Source organism: Molossus molossus, unplaced genomic scaffold, assembly GCF_014108415.1.
Source record: "Molossus molossus isolate mMolMol1 unplaced genomic scaffold, mMolMol1.p scaffold_m16_p_7, whole genome shotgun sequence".
NCBI lineage: Eukaryota > Metazoa > Chordata > Mammalia > Chiroptera > Molossidae > Molossus > Molossus molossus.
The window spans coordinates 61,005,883-61,025,371 of record NW_023425401.1 but is presented as its reverse complement, the minus strand read 5'-3'; the positions used below and the strand labels follow the sequence as shown (position 1 = coordinate 61,025,371).

Genomic DNA, 19,489 nt, shown 5'->3' with positions numbered 1-19,489 from the left:
TAAATTTGCCAGCATCCATTTATGATGAAAACACTCAATAAAATAGGTACAGAAGAAACATATTTCAATGTAATAAGGGCCATATATGACAAACCATCAGCTAATATCATATTCAATGGTGAAAAACTGAAAGGTTTTCTTTCCTCTCAGATCAGGAACAAGACAAGGATGCCCACTCTTGCCACTGTTATTTAACCTAGTACTGGAAGTTATAGCCAGAGCAATCAGGCAAGAGAAAGAAATAAAAGGCATTCAAATTGGAATGAAGAAGTAAAATTGTCACTTTTTATAGATGACATGATTATATAGAAAAACCTAAAGACTCCACCAAAAACCTATTAAAAATAATAAACAAATATAGTAAAGTTGCAGTATATAAAAATCAATGTACAAAAATCCACTGCATTCCTATATACAGTGAAATTTCAGAAAAAAGAAATGAAAAAAAAAGTCTTTTGCAAAAGAATAAGATATCTAGGAATAAACTTAACAAAGGATGTGAAGAACATCTACACTGAAAACTATAAGACATTACTAAAAGAGATTGAAAAAGACACAAAGAAATGGAAAGATATTCCATGTTCATGGACTGGAAGAATCAACATAATTATAATGGCCATATTACCCAAAGAAATATACAAATTTAATGCAATCCCCATAAAAAAAATCCTTTAGCATATTTTCAAGAAATAAATAAGAAATCATCCAATTTGTATAGAGCCACGAAAGACCCCAAATAACAAATGCAATCCTGAGAAAATGGAAAGAAGCCAGAGGTATCACATTCCTTGACACCAAATTATACTACAAAGCAACCAAAATAGAAACAGTATGGTATTGGCATAAAAACACACACAGATTAATGGAACAGAATTGAGAGTCCAGAAATAAATGCACATATTTATGGGCAAAACATTTTTGACAAAGGAGCTAAAAACATAAAACAGAGAAAAGAAAGCCTCTTCAATAAAAAGTGGTGCTGGGTAAAATGGAAAGCCACATGTAAAAAAATGAAACAAGACTGCTATAGTTCTGAGAGGGAAGTTCATAGTACAGGCCTACCTCAAGAAACAAGAAAAAGGAGGCTTTGAAAATGGCAGTAAAGTGAATGGAAGCTACACAGACCATCTCCCAGGACCAAACTAGAATTACAACAAAAATAAAGACAAACTGTCAGGAAAAAGTAACAGAAAAGCAGCTTGGAAGACCATATAACCAGGGACACTGACTCAATCCTGGTAGGACTGTGGAGGTACGCGAGGGGGGCTGGAAGCCCACGGACAGCAGCAGCCTTAGCTGTGAGCAGTACCCTTGGGGTTATACTCCCAAGGGGATCCACAGCGCAGAGCCGTGACAGATGCTAAAATAGCCACAGCCATTCAACTTGGGCTCCGGCAGAGGGAGGGTGGACTGGACTGGAACTGTGTGGGGACACTTGGGATTTGGAGGGTGCTCAGAGCTTTTGCTGAGTTGTGACCACGCAGGACAGTGGTCATCTTACTCCTTCCCAGGGCTCTGGAGAAAGGCAGCAGGCCCTCCCTTGGAGATTCAACCCCACCTGGTTGAAATGCAAATTGAGGCTTATTAGCATCTGCCCCACCCTTGGAAAATCCCCTTACACTGAGCACCTGAGTAAGTTTTTCATTAAACTGAGAACAAGGCTCTTCAAGTAACTGTGACTAATAGCCTCCAGGCAAAAAGCTAGAGAATAACTAAACAATTACTGGGCTTGCAACTCTGCCCGGGAAGGTAAGACTTGACAGTGGTGTTTAACATGGGTCCTCCCACGCTCATCCAAACCCAGTAGAGGGTCCCACAAACAGCAGAACACCAACACCCACAGGGAAAATTTGGCAGGCTCCAAAGCCCACTGAGATAGCCAAAATGGAAAAACAAAGAAACAAATCCCAAATGAAAGAACAAGAGCCCTCTATTGAAGATGAGATAAATGAGGTGCAGTTACAGAACTAGAATTCAGAGCCATGATCTTGAGGAAGCTCAACAGCATGTGTAAGGACATGAGTACCATGAGCAAAAACATAGAAATGTTGAAAATCAACCAGTTGGAAATTAAAAACCACCAAGAAGAAATTAAGAATGACATATCCGAAATAAAGAACACACTCGAAGGTCTAAACAGCAGAGTAGAGGAAGCGGAGGACCAGATCAGTGAATTAGAAGACAGGGTAGAAAAAAACCAACCATTCAGAAAACCAAAAGGAAAAAACAATTAAAAAACAGGAAAACAGCTTAAGAGAACTGTGGGACACCTGGAAACGTAATAATATTCGCATTATAGGAGTCCCTGAAGAAGAAGAAAATGAGCAAGGGTTGCAGAATATATTTGAAGAAATAGTGACAGAAAACTTCCCTAATTTGGTGAAGGAAGAAGGCATTCAAGTTCAAGAAGCACAGAGAGCCCCAAGAAAGAAGAATGCAAAGAGGCCCACACCAAGACACATAGTAATCAAAATACCAAAAATTAAAGACAAAGAGAGAATCCTAAAAGCAGCAAGAGATATTACCTACAAAGAAACCCCCACAAGGCTCTCAGTTGACTTCTCAACAAAAACACTACAGGCCAGAAGGGAATGGCATGAAGTAATCAAGGTCATGAAAAGCAAGGATCTGAATCCAACACTACTTTTATGTGTAAAGATATATGCCCTCCTATGTTCACTGCAGCATCATTCACAGTGGCCAAGACATGGAAACAATGAAAGTGTTCTTCGATGAATGATTGGACAAAGATATAGTACATATATACAATGGAATACTACCCAGCCATAAGAAAAGTTGAAATACTGATATTTTTTATAAGGATAGCTCTTGAGAATAGCTTGCTAAGTGAAATAAGTCAGACAGAAAAGTCAAGAACCATATGATTTCACTCATATATGGGATATAAAACTGAAAACAATATATGAACAAACAAATGAACAAAAACTCATAGACAAAGACAACAATATGGTGGTTACTGGAGTGAAAGGGGGTAGAGAAGGGGTGGTAAAAGGGGTCAAATATATGGTGATAAAAGGAGATTTGACATTGGGTGGTAAACACAATGCAATATATAGATGATGTACACTTGAAATCTATATAATTTTATTAACCAATATCACCCTAGTAAATGTAATTTTTTTAAAAAAAAGCTACAGAACCACTTGTACAGCTTATTTATAAGTTTCTTATCACTTCTAGTATGAAGCTATAATAAAACTATAGGATAATCCTGGTTTTCTGGCACTTATCAAACCAAGGTATAAACTGTGTTTCTTATTTTGCTTTGCATTTCAGTGAATAGTAATAAACCTAATTATTACAGTCTTACTGAATGCACTCCAATAAGTAGAGGCTGTTATTGTCTAGGAGCCATTTGAATTGTTTTCCAGTTCTTTATCTCTCATTTTATAAAAATTATAATATTTTGTTTTGTATGCCTTCTACCTCCTTCTGGTACTGCCTTTGTGACTAAGAGATTATATAAACTTGTTATCTGACATTTTAATTGCTTGTTTTATTTTGAACCATACTATTTTGGAAACAGCATACATAGGGAAGACATTATTAGACAAGGAGGCTTAAGGTTCGATACATCGAACTCACTTTCAATTTTCTCATTTGCAAATATGAGTTGCTATCACTTGACAGTGGCTTTATGGAAATGCTGAGACATTTCATATCAATATTGGCCAGATTCAAATAGAAACTAGCTTATGTTCTAGTCACTAGAAAATATTGGGGGGCACATGAATCCTTTAATAATATAGAGAGTAACTACAACTATATGTTAAAGGGACTCAGGAGTCAATTGAAACACTCCCAATGGCCAAAGCTGGAACAACCTGAACAACAAAATAAATAAAATAATATTAAATTATAACTCAAAGTACAAAATGAATACCCATGAGTCCATAATGATACAAGTGAATAAATAAATACATAAGAAAGAATTGACAAATCTGTGAAGAACAGTTCCAAAATAATTTATATAGATACTCGATCCTCAGGAGGTAGAACCTAACTCCTCACTTCTTAAGTATGAGCTGTAAATAGTGACTTCCTTCCAAAGAGGGGTAAAAAAGTAATGTTACAGTAGAGAAACCTGACAAACACTACACCAGTCAGGTCAACATCAATGGTAATAAATCATGTTGGTAATGTACTCTTGATGTTACATGAAAATGGTACTTTACTTTTGTGCCTTTCCTCTCAAATCCATAACCCAATCTAATTATGAGACACACGAGATAAATTCCAATACAGAAACATTTTACAAAATACTTAACCAGTACTTCTCAAAATTGTCAAGGTTATCAAAAATAAGAAAGGTCTGAGGATTATTATAACCAAGAGGAGCCTAAGAAGACAAGAACATTAAATGTAATGTGGTGTGCTGAATGAGATTTTGTAACAGAAAAGACATCAGGTGAAAACTAAGGAGACGGAAAAATGGCAGTGGAGTGAATGGAAGCGACACTGACCACCTCTAAGAACCAAACTGAAATTACAACTAAAATAAAGAAAAGTCATCTGGAATAACAAACTGAAGACCAGGGATGTAAAGAGGAGCCCAAATTGAGACTGGTATGAGGTGCAGAGGTGTGAGGGGGCTGGCTGGGCTCCCACAGGCAGTAGTTGAAGGCTATTTAGCAGTGAGAAGTTTCCTCTGAGAAGTCTGGGGTTTAAACACCAAGCCACATCGCTTCTCAGCCTTTTGGCTAAGATCAAGTGTAGTACCTGTTCTTATCAGTTTAATATCTGATACGTCCTCTATCCGAGGACGTATCAGTAAATAAATAAATAAATAAATAAACACCAAGCTGGCTTCCCAATACAGAGTAGCAGAATAAGGAAAGGCACCCATATAACACCTGGCTGTGAAAAACACCAGAGCAGAGGTCCTGTCCAGTAGGGAGAGATGCGGGGAACACAGGCACATGCCTGAAGGGCCAGCACACTAAATTACATCTACAGCCACTCACCTTGGGCTCCTGCAGAGGGAGAGCAGACTGGACTGGAGCTGCATGAGGAGAGTCTGGGATTCGCGGCACTGGGGAGATAACTGGGAAGGAGGCCATCAGGAGCCCTATGCTGAGTCATTCCCCAATGCTACAGAAACCATTTTTCTCAGGCAGTCTTCCCATCAGAGCAGCTTTAGCCCGGGGTTGGGATGTGGGGAGCAGCTGCCCCACCCTTTAAAATTTAACCCCACCTGGCTGGGAGAAGTGCAATCTGAGGCTCATCAACTGTCAGAGACTACCAACCAGCCTGCAGGCAGAGGGAAGTCTCTGGGCAATTCGAGCCTTGGCCCAGCTTGCAATCACTGGGTTTCCAGGTTTGGGGGTCAGAGCTGCGAGGGAAGCTGCCTGGGTCCCTGTGCCAAGTCATTAACTCATGCTGCAGAAACCATTTCCTTCAGCCAGAGTTTTCCTCTCAAAGCAGCTTTAGCTGGAGGGGGCGGGGAGCAGGAATTGCTTCATCTATTGAAAATCCTCTCACCTTGCCCACATGGGGGAGTTTTCATTCAGCTGAGGGTTACAACCTGAGGCTCTTTAAGTGACTGAGACTAACAGTCAGCCTGCAGGCAGAGGCTCTGGGATACTTGAATCTTTGCCTAGCCTGTGACTCTACCTGAAAGGGTAAGACAAGACATTAGTGTTCAGCTTGATCCCTTCCATACACATCAAAACCCAGCAGAGGGAGCCACAATCTGTGGAACATTGATACCCACAGGTAGATTTTGGCAGGATCCAAACCCTGCGAAGGCAGCCAAATTGGTGAAACAAAGAAACAAATACCAAATGAAAGAACAAGAAAATTCTCCAGAAAAGGGGCTGAATTAAAATGGAGATAAGCAAGTTATCAGATATAGAGTTCAGAGTAATGAGTATGAGGATGCACAACAGCATGAGGAAAGATATGGACAATCAGAAACGACCAATCAGAAATCAAGAATGACATAGCAGAAATAAAGACCATGTTGCAAGGAATAACCAGAAAATTGAGGAAGCCAAGGATCAGAGCAGCAAATTAGAAGACAAGGTAGAAAAAAAATCACTCAATCAGCAAACTGAAAAGAAAAACAATTTAAAAAAAGGAGGACATCTTCCTTGTCTCTCTCCTCCTCTCCTCTCTTCTGCCTCTACCCCTGTCTCATTTCCTCTCTTTCTCTCTTCTCCCTCTCTCCTTCAGCCTTCTTCACCCTCTCTCTTTCTCCCCCCTCCCTCTCCCTTCTCTCTCTCCCAAATAAAAAAAAAGGAGGACAGTTTAAAAGAGTTGTGGGGCAACAGGAAATGTAACATCTGCATCATAGAAGTACCAGAAGAAAAAGAAAGTAAGCAAGGGTTAGAGAATCTATTTGAAGAAATAGTGGCAGAAAATTTTCCTAACTTGGTGAAGGGAAAAGGCATACAAGTTCAGGAAGCACAGAGAGCCCCAAACAAGAAGAACCCAAAGAGGCCCATGCCAAAACACATCATGATTAAAATGCCAAAAATTAAAGACAAAGAGAGAATCTTAAAGGCAGCAAGAAAAAAGCAATAGGTTACTTACAAAGGAGCTCCCACAAGGCTGTCAGCTGATTTCTCAACAGGAACACTAGAGGTGAGAAGGGAATGGCATAACATATTCAAAGTAATGAAAAACAAGGATCTGAATCCAAGACTACTCTATCCAGCAAGATTATCATTTAAAATAGAATGTGAAATAAAGAGCTTCCCAGACCAAAAAAAAAAGCTAAGGGAATTTACTAGCACTAAACCAGCACTGTAAGAAAAGTTAAAAGGAGTGCTGTAATAAGCAGAAGAAAGAGAAAGAGAAACATAGGCATAATAAATAAAAATGGCAATAAATAAGTACATATCAATAATAACCTTAAATGTAAATCGACTAAATGCTCCAATCAAAATACAAGGAGTAGCTGAATGAATAAGAAAGCATGACCCATAATATGTTGTCTACAAGAGACCCACCTCACAGCAAAAGACACACAGGTTGAAAGTGAAGGGATGGAAAACATTTTTCCAAGCAAATGGAAATGAAAAAACAGCTGAGGTAGCAATACTCATATCTAATAAAATAGACTTCAAACATTCAATGAAGAACTAACACCTATTCTCCTCAAACTATTCCAAAAAACCCAAGAAGAAAGAAGACTTCCAAACCCGCACACCAGAACCAAATAAAGACACTACACAGAAAGAAAATTACAAAGCAATATCCCTAATGAATATACACGCCAAAATCCTCAACAAAATCTTAGCAAATTAGATCCAACAATATATTAAAAAAATTATTCACCACAACCAAGTGGGATTTATCCCAGGGATGCAAGGCTGATACAATGTTCACAAATCAATAAATGTGATATACCACATGAACAAAATGAAAGATAAAAATCATGTGAACATATCAATAGCTGCTGAAAAAGCATTTGACAAAATCCAGCACTCACTTTTGATAAAAATCTCAGCAAACTGGGAACAGAGAAATCATACCTCAACATAATAAAGGTCATATATATGAAAAATTTTAGCCAAAATCATCCTCAATGGGCAAAAACTAAAAGAGTTTCCCTTAAGAACAGGAACAAGACAGGGATGTCCACTTTTACCACTTTTACTCAACGTAGTACTAGAAGTCCTAGCCACAGCAGTCAGACAAGAAAAAAAAAAAAAAAGGCATCAAAATTGGAAAGGAGGAAGTGAAACTGTCATTATTTGCAGATGACATAGTGTTTTACATAGAAAACCCTAAAGATCACCAAAAAACTAATAGATTTAATAAATGAATTTTACAAAGTAGCAAGATACAAAATTAAGATCCTGCAATTGAAGGCATTTTTATATCCAACAATAAACACACAAAAAGTGGAACTAAAAAAATCCCATTTACCATTGTAACAAAAAAAATAAGATTCCTAGGAATAAACTTAACTAAGGAGGTAAAATGCCTATTCTCAGAAAACCATAGGACATTAAAAAAAGAAATAGAGAAAGATATAAAAAAGCAGAAACATATATCATGTTCATGGATTGGAAGAATCAACATCATTAAAATGTCCATACTGTCTGGCCGGTGTGTCTCAGTGGTTGAGCATCAACCCATGCACCAAGAGGTCGCAGGTTCAATCCCTGGTCAGGACACATGCTTGGGTTATGGGCCAGATCCCCAGTGGGGGGCATGCAGGAGGCAGCCAATTGATGTTCTCTCTTATCGATGTTTCTATTTCTCTCTCCTTCTCACTTTCTCTGTCTCTAAAATCAATAAAGGAAAATAGATAAATAAATAAAATAAAATGTCCATACTATCCAAAGCAATCTATAGATTCAATGCAATTCCTACTAAAATGCCAATGGCATATTTCATAGATCTAGAACAAATACTCCAAAAGTTTATATGGAACCAAAAAAGAACCCGAACAGCCACAGCAATCTTAAAAAAGAACAAAGTTGCAGGAATCACAATTCCAGATAGCAGGTTATACAACAAAGCCACTGTAATAAAAACAGGTTGGTATTTTCACAAGAATAGGCATATAGTTCAGTGGAACAGAGCAGAGAACTCAGCAATTGACCAAGTAATATTTGACAAAGGAAAGAAGAGCATGCAGTGGAGTAAAGATAGTCTCCTTAATAAATGGTACAGTATTTGGAAAACTGAATAGCTACATGCAAAAAAATGAAACTAGACCACCAACTCACACCATACATAGGAATAAATCCAAAATGGATAAAGACTTAAATGTATCATGTGAACCATAAAAATCCTAAAAGAAAATGTAGGCAGTAAAATCTCAGACATACATATAGCCAAGTTTTAACCGATACATTGCCTACAGTAAGAACACAGAAAAAAATTAATAAATGGGACTACATCAAACTAAAAAGCTTCTGCACAGCAAAAGAAACCGGCATGAAAATGAAAAGGGAACCCATGGTCCGGAAGAACATATTTTCCAAACCCCATATATCAGATAAGGGGTTAATTTCCAAAAATATAGAGTACACACAACAACTCAACAAAAGGAAAAAATCCAATTAAAAAATGGGCAGAGGGCCTGGCTGATGTGGCTCAGTGTTTGTGCATCGACCCATGTACCAAGAGGTCGCCAATTCGATTCCCGGTCAGGGCACATGCCCAGGCTGTGGGCCAAATCCCCAGTGGGGGGCATGCAGGAGGTAGCCAATCGATGCTCTTTCTCATTGATGTTTTTATCTTTCATTCTCCCTTCTCTCTCTAAAAAAATCAATAAAGAAAAAAAATTAATAAAATAAAATCAGTAAAGAAAAAAAATTCAAAAATGGGCAGAAGGGCTCAGTAAACACTTATACAAATGACATAGAAATGGCCATGAGACATATGAAAAAATGCATAACATCACTAATCACCAGAGAGATGTAAACTAAAATCACTATAAAGGTATTACCTTACACCTGCCAGAATGACTGCCCCAACAACAAATCATCAAATAACAAGTGTTGGCGAGGGTGTGGAGAAAAGGGGACTCTAGTACACTGCTGGTGGGAATGCAGACTGATGCAGCCACTATGGAAAACAATATGGTGTTTCCTCAAAAATTAAAAATGGAACCGCCATTTGACCCAGTGATTCTACTTCTAGGAATATATCCTAAGAAGCTTGAAAAACCATTTAGAATATATGCACCCTTATGTCCATAGCAGTGCTATTTACAATAGCTAAGATCTGGAAACAGTCCAAGTACCCATCAGTAGATGAATGGGTATAAAAGGAATACTATGCAGCTGTAGGAAAGAAAGATCTCTTATCCTTTGAGAGGACATGGAGGGACCTGGAGAGTAATATGCTAAGTGAAATAAGCCAGTCAGAGAAAGACAAGTATCATATGATCTTACTTAGTTGTGGGATATATTGAACAGAATAAGCTGATGAACAAAATAGAGATACATGGAGGTAGGGAACAGACTGATAAATCTCAGAGGCAAGGAGGGAGGGTGGGGCAAGAAGAGATAAACCGAAGAACTTATATACATATATGCATAACCAATGAACACAGATAACTATGTGGTGAAGGCAGGGTGTGGGGGTGGAAGCATTGAGGAGGGTGTCAATGGGAGAAAAAGGAGAGACATCTGTAATAAAAAATTAATTAAAATTTAAAAACATAATAAAGAATATGAAAATATGTTTTAAAACAGAATGATTATACTTATAATGATTACTGGTACTGAGGGTTTTCTAATTTAATAAATCAAATGAGCCCCACTGTGTATGCTGTTGGCATAAGACATATCAATAAATGCATAAAGACTTCGTTTATTAATCTGATTTAGGTTGCTAAGTGATGTATTCAGGAAAACAATTTTGGTTCTGTACTTCTCAAAGATAATTATAAATTATATTAATATGCTAGCTTTGTGCTTCAAAATCAGGATGTATGTTTTAGGCAAAGCCCTGAGTAACTATAGATTATAACAAACTGCTTTGAAAAGGATATGCTTTATAAAGTAATTTTATGTCTAGAAGAATTACCAACTCAATTCAAGGAGGAGTCAGTTTACATAGAATATAAACAAAGAACTAGTTTTACTACCCATAAACATATATAATTTCTTAAATTATTTGATCAATATTCATTCAACAAGCACTTAGGTGCACAGCAATTAAACATTATCAGTAGAACCAAATTTTTTCAGCATCTTCATTTATATTGACAAAGGTACTCTTCTTTATTTAAAGACTGTAAATGAGGTTGGGGCCAGGTAGTACACATTTTTAGTTTTCTGTGCCATGCAGACTCTGTACAGTCTATTCAACTCTGCAGCCACAGAAAATATGTAAACGAATGACTGGCTTTGTTCCAAGAAAACTGAATTGACAAAAACAAGGCAGCAGGCTGGATTTGGCCTGTGATCATAATTTGCTGAACCCTGTTCTACAAGACTTGTTAAAAGTTTTATCAGTTTCTCTTACGTTATAAATTTACTGAAAATAACTAAAAAATAAAGTATCAGATCATGAAAAGAGGATCCAAATTATATTGCAAGTTTTAAGAAACCTAAAAAGTTTCTTATTTTAGCCCTATCAATTTTCCTTATAGAAAGAAAAAAGTCTTGACCGGCCAGTGTGGGTCGACCCGTCTACCAGGAGGTTGAGGATTCGATTCCTGGTCAGGACACATGCCCAGGTTGTGGGCCCGGTCCCCAGTGGGGGGCATACAGGAGGCGGCCAGTCAATGTTCTCTCTCATCGATGTTTCCATCTCGCTCTCCCTCTCATTCCCTCTCTCTAAAATCAATAAAGGGGGGGAAAAAGTCTATCTAGATAAGAGATGTTGCAATGAGATTTAGTTTAAGAAAAAAAAGTTTTTACTTCCTTTAATTTTCTAGTTCATTCTCCTAGTTGATTGCTTTTGATCCATTTCAAAAGTGACTGAGTCAGGAACCAAGAGGGTACAATTTGAACAACAATATTATAAGTTCAATTTTGGATAAGTGGATTTGAGTCTGTTTGGATTTCCACATGGAAATGCCCCCATCAGGCAACCACTAAAGCAAAAATTCATGCTTCAGCTTCTAAAGCAACACTAATTCATCTCATTGGTGTTTATCACTTTTAAACACTAGCCAATTAAAATACCCTATGCCCAACCAATATATTTCCAAGACACTCACAGAAAAGAACAGTGCTATTATTGAACTTTGGTTTTATAAATCAATTCGAGATTTAATTAGCCAATGAACATATCAAACACCCAACACTGCATATTTTATCATTGATCAGGCTTTGAGATGTATTTTTTTTTCAATTTAGAAGCTTGTAAAAGATTTCACCTTAAAGCTGACAACTTTATGATATACAAAAAACACAAATGGATTTGGAAAGTTAAGATATTGTCTGAAAAATCATCTCTAATCTTGAGAAAAATGTTTTAAATTACTTTTGACAATGTATTTTTAGGTTAATGGTTAAAATTTAAATTAAAAAAATTTATTTCTTGTTTCAGTCATTTCCTATTTAACTTGTAAAGGTTTTTGATAGAAGTAACAACAAAAACAACAACAATAATAATGATAATATCTAGCAATTTATTAAGTTTTAACATAGACAATGTACTGGGTCATTTGTGTATGCAACCACTTTGTGAAGAACTACAGTTTAACTTCCCTAAAGTGGAAGCCAGTCTTAAACCAAGTCTAAGCAACTTTAAATTTCACCTTCCCAAATTCTAGTTAGATGCTTTCACAGCATCTTTAAACAAATAAAGACAATTCTCGAATAGACTGAAACATTTGTTATTCTTTTTTCTCTAAATCTCTGTCCGCAGATTAGACAAAAGACTGTTTTTGGCTCTACATTTTTTCTTCCTAAATATCTGTTGCTGCCTCTGTACTTACTATAGAATACATTTTGAACCTCTAAGCATGGTATTCATGGGCCTCCAAATCTTGTCTCAGTTTTCCCACTCTATTCTGCCATAAACCATAATCTTAGTCACCATTGCCTTTCTTGGTCCCTATGTATTCCTGAGGCTAGGGAAGACACTCCCATCTCAACTTCTGAAATCTCTCCTCCCTGAGCCTCCTCCATGAATTTTTCCTCAACTCTGCCAGTAATAACAGTCACTCTCTCCTCTGTGCTACCATAGCCCTTTGTACTAGACCTTTATTTTCATTTTTATCATCCCTTGACTTTCATTTTCATTGTCAGTAAATCTGCTCACCCTTCTCACAAGACATCCTTGAAAAAGTAAATAACAATGTATTCATCTTGGTACCCCTCATAGCATCAGCACAATACTTTGTACACCACAGACACAAGTAAAATTTTGTAAATTTAATTGAACAGACTCACCACGTTGCTCAAATCCCTGTAATATGCAACGCTTTAGGGACACCATCTACAAAACCCCAAATCCCAGGAATGGATCCTTTAAAAACTGTTGAGGAGTACTTGGTTTGTGAAGATTGTAAAACATTCTCTAAAGTAGAATATGCTATTTTTCCAGAGTAGAGGGAAAGGGGATAAATGTTTTCCAGAAAGGTCATTTTATATGAAGACCTACTGAAATTAAATATAAACCTTCACAAGTGTTGAGTAAATAAAGTTTACCTTTGATAGCAATGTCTTGCAAACAGTTACGAAGGTGAAACTAGATGGGGAGGGAGGAAGTGAGGGATAATACTGTCGAATTTCTTCTGAAGAAAAGATCAAGTTGCGGATATCAGTGAAGCAGTCCAGGGAGAAAGGAGGGAGCACAGCTGAGCAATATAGTATTTGCTTCCCAAGTTTGTTTCCTTATACATCCCAGCTTCCTCCAACTCATATTAGTCACATACTTTTCTTTTCTTTTTTTTTTATCTTCACCTGAGAACATTTTTCCATTTTTTGGTTCAGATAGAGTGGGAGGAGGAGGAGAGAGAGAAACATTGACGTGGAAGGGACACATCGAGTGGTTGCCACCCGCATGATCCAACCAGGGCCGGGGACAAACTGCAACAAAGGTACATGCCCTTAGTGGGAACAAAACCCAGGTCTCTCTGTACCGCAGGCTGACGCTCTAACTGCTGAGCCAAACCAGCCAGGGTAGTCTCATACTTTTTGTATACTCTGTTCCTTCTTGCAATTTCAAAATATCTTTCAAAGGGTAAAATTTTAGTAGAAAATTTTATACATACATATGGCATTTTTTACTATAAACACTTTCTAGATCACCAGTAGGCTTACTATTATTAATACACACTGAAAAGTAGAGGCATCACCTAGAATCCAGAAAATCTTTACTAATGAAATGAATGAGAATTAAATGACCAGAGGTGAATAGTTACCTCTGATGATTCCTCTCAGTCTAGTCTTCAAATGTTATGTGCCAGAGCTGTACGTTCAGGCTTCTTCCTTCTCACTCAACCCAGTTTTCTCTGACTGGGAATCAACACCTTGAATTAACTATCAGATCCATATATATGATGGCTAAGACTCTATCTTGAGACTACCTTTCTTTCAAGCTTCAAACTTGTATTTCCTACTATGTTTTGGGCATTTTCACTAGGAATTAAATTCAGTATATTTATAACCAAATGCATGATTTCTGCTTTCCCTCTCCCCCAAATAAAAGAAAGCACTCCACTCCTCCTTTTGTCCTGATCTTAGTTAAAAGCATCACCTACCTAGTCAATCAAGTTAGAAACCTGTAGTCATCCTAAACTTCTACTTTTCCTTATTTCTCAAATCTTACTGATTCGGCATACCTCCTAAAATCTCTCTTTAGATGAAATTTCATAACCCTGGGACAGACAGAAGATTCCACAATTTTCCAAAGAGCAAAACAAAACATAACAGGTCATATGCACCCAAAAAGGGATTAGAATGACTCTGGCCATTTCAAGAGAAACAATATGGGCCAGAATATAATGGAGCATCGACTTCAAATTTCTGAGGTTAAACATTTTTCAACCAATGGTGAGGCTTAAATAGTAATGATGATTTTCAGAAAATAATGATTTATCGACATTCATGTCTTCAAATTGTTTACCTTTCATGTACTATTTCTCAGGAAGTTACTAGATGATATGTTCTACCAAAAGGAGAGAGTAAATAGAGTGGGAAACATGGAATCCAGGAAAGAGGGCAGCAGCACTAAAAAGAGGTAAAGGGGTCCCCATGATGATGATGATGAATAGTATATAGTCATAATAATTTGATATAAAACTGATATGCTTATTTTGAAAGAATGGGGGGATGGGAAATGTGAGTGAGGAGTTAGGTGAGATAAGAGAGCAGTCCCCGGAGTCCTAAGTTCTTCTTTTCCACATAAGACAGTCAAAGATAATATCCCAGATACAGAAAGATCAAGAAATAGCTACCGAAACATTGAGTTTAGAAATCTGGAGGTTTATATTAAAAAAAATAGCTGAATGAGTTGAACAGTTGCTTCTGGGGATGGTCCTCAGGGGACTGCTGTTTTTCATTTTAAGTCTCATAGTACCATTTGACTTTTAAGATTACATGTATGTAAAACTTCGATAAAAATTAAAAAGAAATAAAAAGTTAGGTACTCTGTTTAAATATTATGTGACTACTTTTGTCTTATAATTCCATAGGTAAAGGCTCTCAGAGCTAGAAGAAGCTCTTGAGATCTAGTCTTGTTTTTTCTTTCTCTAATATAATATTTATAATGAAAAGAACATGCTGATTTCTCTATTCAAATCACTTCTCCTTTCCTGCAAAGTTTTATCATTCCACATCAATGGTTCCAACAGATGTCCTAAACAAACAACCACATTATAACACTAAGGAGAAATGATTATATTTACTAGCATATGCCCTCTCTTCTCATCTCCCTCCAGATGTCCCACACAGGGTGTTAAACATTTAAGATCTGTGGCCCTATTCCATATAACACACCTGGGCTATGGATGAATAAAACATTCCAGGTCCTGCCTTTATGATTCTAGGACTGATGAAATGTTTTTCTAATGTAAGGAGTACGCTTTAAATTAAATCTAGGAGAAGAGAAGTTATAGTAAAAAGTTTTTTTTCTCATAAAAACTAAATATAATTTTTAGGGTGAAAAAGCCAACACTAAAAGTAGTTCTTGATGGATAGTCACTTGTTTATTTTATTTGGGGCTTTATTCCCTCATTTTACAGAAGAAAAAATTGTGCCCTAAAAAAGATTCAGTGACTTGATCAGGACTATCAGATAACCCCTATTAACTGTCTGGTGATTTTTTTTGCCAGTTGAAAGTGTTTTAGACTAGCTGTCCAGTTTAATTTCCAGCTTAATTGCTGTCCAGCTCAATTAGGGGTAAACATAAACCTGATACAAGCTAATATATTTATTATAAAAGTATTTACCATGGCCCTGGCCGGTTTGCACAGTGGTTAGAGCATCAGCCCATGGAACAAAGGGTCTCAGTTCGATTCCTGGTCAAGGGCATGTACCTGGGTTGCAGGTTTGATCCCTGGCCCTCACTGGGGTCATGAGAGAGGCAATCAATTCATGTGTCTCTCTCACATCATTGTTTCTCTCTTTTCCTCCCTTCTACTCTATCTAAAAATCAATGAAAGATCCTCACATGAGGATTAACCAAAAACAAAAAGTATTTACCACGAAGGGCTTTAGTGATCACATATCCAGACAGGGAGTAAGATAGTAGAGAACACCAAAACATTCTAGTTCATCAGCATTCTAGTTAATCATTTCTTCAATCTCTCAGAGGCTTTAACAACAGGCCTCTCAACATTACAGCATCATCTTTGATTGTATCCTAGGTGACATATCAACTTCGGACAGACCAGTTTGCTACATGCTTTGCTTTTCTAATAATAGTAATGTCATTTCACTAATTTTTCTGCCAGTCTACATGTCCACAACAGAGTGGGGCAAAAGTAGGTTTACAGTTGTTCAAATGGAAAAGAATACAATAACTGATAATAATACAAAAATAAGCTCTATTTGATGTACTCACAACTGTAAACCAACTTTTGCCTCATCATGTATTTAAAGAATTGTGCTCGATTATAATTTTATAATGTGGAACACTCCTTTATTCAGTATATATTTGGCACTCTCCACACTATATTTTTTTATATCTTACAGGGGAAGAAATGAATCACAGTCATTTTACGTGTATATGTTGAATCCACATATCTAGACTCTAAGCTCTTCCTGGTCATTGAATGAAACTCAAATGGTTGTTTCATATGTACAGGTCCTGGGAATGGGTAAGAAGCTTACAGTAAATAAAAACATCACAACTAGCCCTGACTAATGTGGTTCAGTTGGTTAGGAATCATCTCATGCACCAGGAGGTTACAGGTTTGATTCTCCATCAAGAGCATATGCCCAGGATATGGGCTCGATCCCCATTAGCGGGTGTGTAGGAGGCAGCCAATTGATGCTGTGCTCTCATGTGGATATTTTTTTCTCTCCCTTCCTCCAATCTACTCTCCCTAAAAACACAATGGTGAGGAGGATTAACAACAAAAAAAGTAAAATAAGATTAAAAAGGACTAGAAGGTTCTGTTTTCTGGCCCAAATCTAAGGTCCCTGTTAAATTCTGTCAATACTCAGGTACAGAGAATGGGCTTTTACATTTAGTTTCTACATTAAAAATTTGCTTTATCCACTATAGGTATGGTTTTCAAGAACAGTTTTAATTATGTTCCACGTTAAATAATATTGCAATAGCCCTGGCCCAAGTGGCTTAGTTGGTTGGGCTTCATCCAATACACCAAAAGGTTGCTGGTTTGATTCCTAGTCAGGGCATATGCCAGGGGTGTGGGCTCAGTCCCTGTTGGGGGTCATGCAGCAGATCGATGTTTCACTCTCACATCGATGTTCTCTCTCCTTTCCTTCCTCTCTAAAAGTCATTAAAAAATCTCGCAATGAATAAATTATTTGAGGAGTTCTTTAAAAAAACTGTTGCCCTGGCCGGTTTGGCTCAGTGATTAGAGCGTCGGCCTGTGGACCAGAGAGTCCTGGGTTCGGTTCCCGCTAGGGACACGTACCTCGGTTGCAGTTTGTCCCCAGGCCCGGTTTGGGTCCTGTTGGTGTCAACCACTCGATGTGTCTCTCCCACATCAATGTTTCTCTCTTCTCTCCCCCTACCCCTCCAGCTCTATCTGAAGATAAATACAAAAATGTCCTCAGGTGAAGATAAAAAAAAAAAAAGTAAAAAAACTGTTGATAGAAACAGAAAAAAAAGGAAAGAAGAAAAGAAGGAAGAAAGGGAGGATGTGAAGAAAGAAAGAGGGATTTCATTTGAGGAAGGCTATGGGCAGGACCTGAGGGAGGGTAAGTGTGTGAAATAATGAGCGAGTGTGTGAGAGAGTGTGAGTGGACGTGAAGGTGGACGACCAAAATGAGCAATGCAGAGACGCGGAGCAGAAAGTTCCTGTGCTATGGACAGGAGCAGCCGGCTACCCCGGTAAGCGGCCCTTCAGGGCACTTCTCCCTGTGCTGTGGTGAGGTCCCACCATTTTGGAAGATCCCAGGTCTTCCCAGGGAAAAGGCAGTGGGAGCGGCTAGGGCCCAGCAACCTGAGCCCACCAGCACACCTTGCATCATCAGACCAGTGGACACTCTGTGTCAACACAGACCAGTGAACAGTAATGGAGCTCCCAAGAGGCTGGTTGCCGAAGCCGCAAACTGCCTGGAGCCCAACACCCTGATCAGAGTCGAGTTATACCCCCATCAACAGAGGCTGGGGAGCAGACATCCATCGCCAGGCAAAAGAAGCACAGACCAGCAGCTGAGACCCATCGCCAAAAACTACAGCAAAAGCTGAGTGGGAGTTGAGCCCCAAGGGGCAGCAGCACTCCCCAGCCACCAGCGGCAGGACCTGGGGCTCCACGGAAGCCTGTGCGGTCCAGCAGCCCACAAGGGCTTGGGAAGCCGGAGCCCAAGAGAGATTGGTGCGATCCAGCTGCCCGCCCACGGTAACTACAGGGTGCGGGGGCACCAGAGAGGCCTCTGCAACCCGGCAGGGACTGTGCAATCCAGTTACCCGCAGGTCCTGTGGGGTGCTGAAGCAGCAGAGAAGCCTGTGCGACCCAGCAGGGACTGTGCCATCCAGTTACCCACAGGACCTGCGGGGTGCTAAAGCACCAGGGCGGCCTGTGCGACCCAGCAGCCCATAACATAGGCATAGAGCAGGGTCCCCAAAGGGACTTTGCGATCCAGTTACCCGCGGGACCTGCAGGGAGCGGGGGGCACCAGAAAGGCATGTGTGACCCAGCTGCGCACAAGATAGGCATAGAGGATGTGATGCAGGCGGAGTGAAGAGAAGCTACGCAGACACTCTCCCAGGACCAAACGGGAATTACAACCAAAATAAAGACAAATACTCGGAAAAAAGCAACAGAAAAGCAGCAGGATAGGACCATACAACCAGGGACACTGGTAGGATCTGCGGAGGCACGAGAGGGTGGCGGACTGGGAACCCTTGGACAGCAGCAGTCTTAGCTGTGAGCAGTACCCTTGGGGAATAAAGACTAAGCCCGCTCCACAGCAGAGAGAGCTGAGACAGAGTGCTAAAATAGTCACAGCTATTCAACTGGGGGCTACAGAAGAGGAAGGGCAGACTGGGCTGGAACTCTGTGGGGACACCAAGGATTTGGAGGGCACTCAGAGTATTTGCTGAGTTTCGGCCACAAAGGACTGGCCAGTGTGCTCCTTCCCAGAGCTGCAGAGAAAAGCAGCAGCCTCCCCCCACTCCTCAGAGATTCAGTCTTTCCCAGGTGAAGCAAAGAAATGCTAATTGAGGCTCATTAACAACCAGCATCTATCCCACCCTCTGGAAATCCTCTTATGCAGAACACCAGGGCTACATTCCAAGGCACTGAGTAACTGAGACTACTAGCCACCAGGAAAAAGCTAGAGGATAACTAAACCTTTCCTGGGCTTGCAAATCTACCCAGGAAAGTAAGACTTGATTGACAGTGGTGTTTAACATGGGCCCATCCAGGCTCATCCAAACCCAGTAGAGGGAGCCACAAACAGCA

At 39.1% G+C, this 19,489-nt stretch overlaps 1 protein-coding gene and 1 pseudogene across 3 annotated transcripts in view; one reads left to right on the top strand and one right to left on the bottom strand.

The window, feature by feature from the left end:
• The window catches only part of DUS4L (dihydrouridine synthase 4 like), a 103,830-nt gene that overhangs the window by 25,000 nt on the left and 59,341 nt on the right, over positions 1-19,489 (bottom strand). For 2 of the 3 annotated variants that reach the window (XM_036246981.1, XM_036246982.1), the window contains exon 10: positions 6,556-6,600. The exons of the other annotated variant lie outside the window; for it this stretch is intronic. In XM_036246981.1, the coding sequence (XP_036102874.1) occupies positions 6,556-6,600 (45 nt within the window). The remainder of the gene's footprint in view (positions 1-6,555; positions 6,601-19,489) is intronic. 3 annotated transcript variants of the gene reach the window in all.
• Positions 4,702-4,822, top strand: LOC118620624 (annotated as a pseudogene).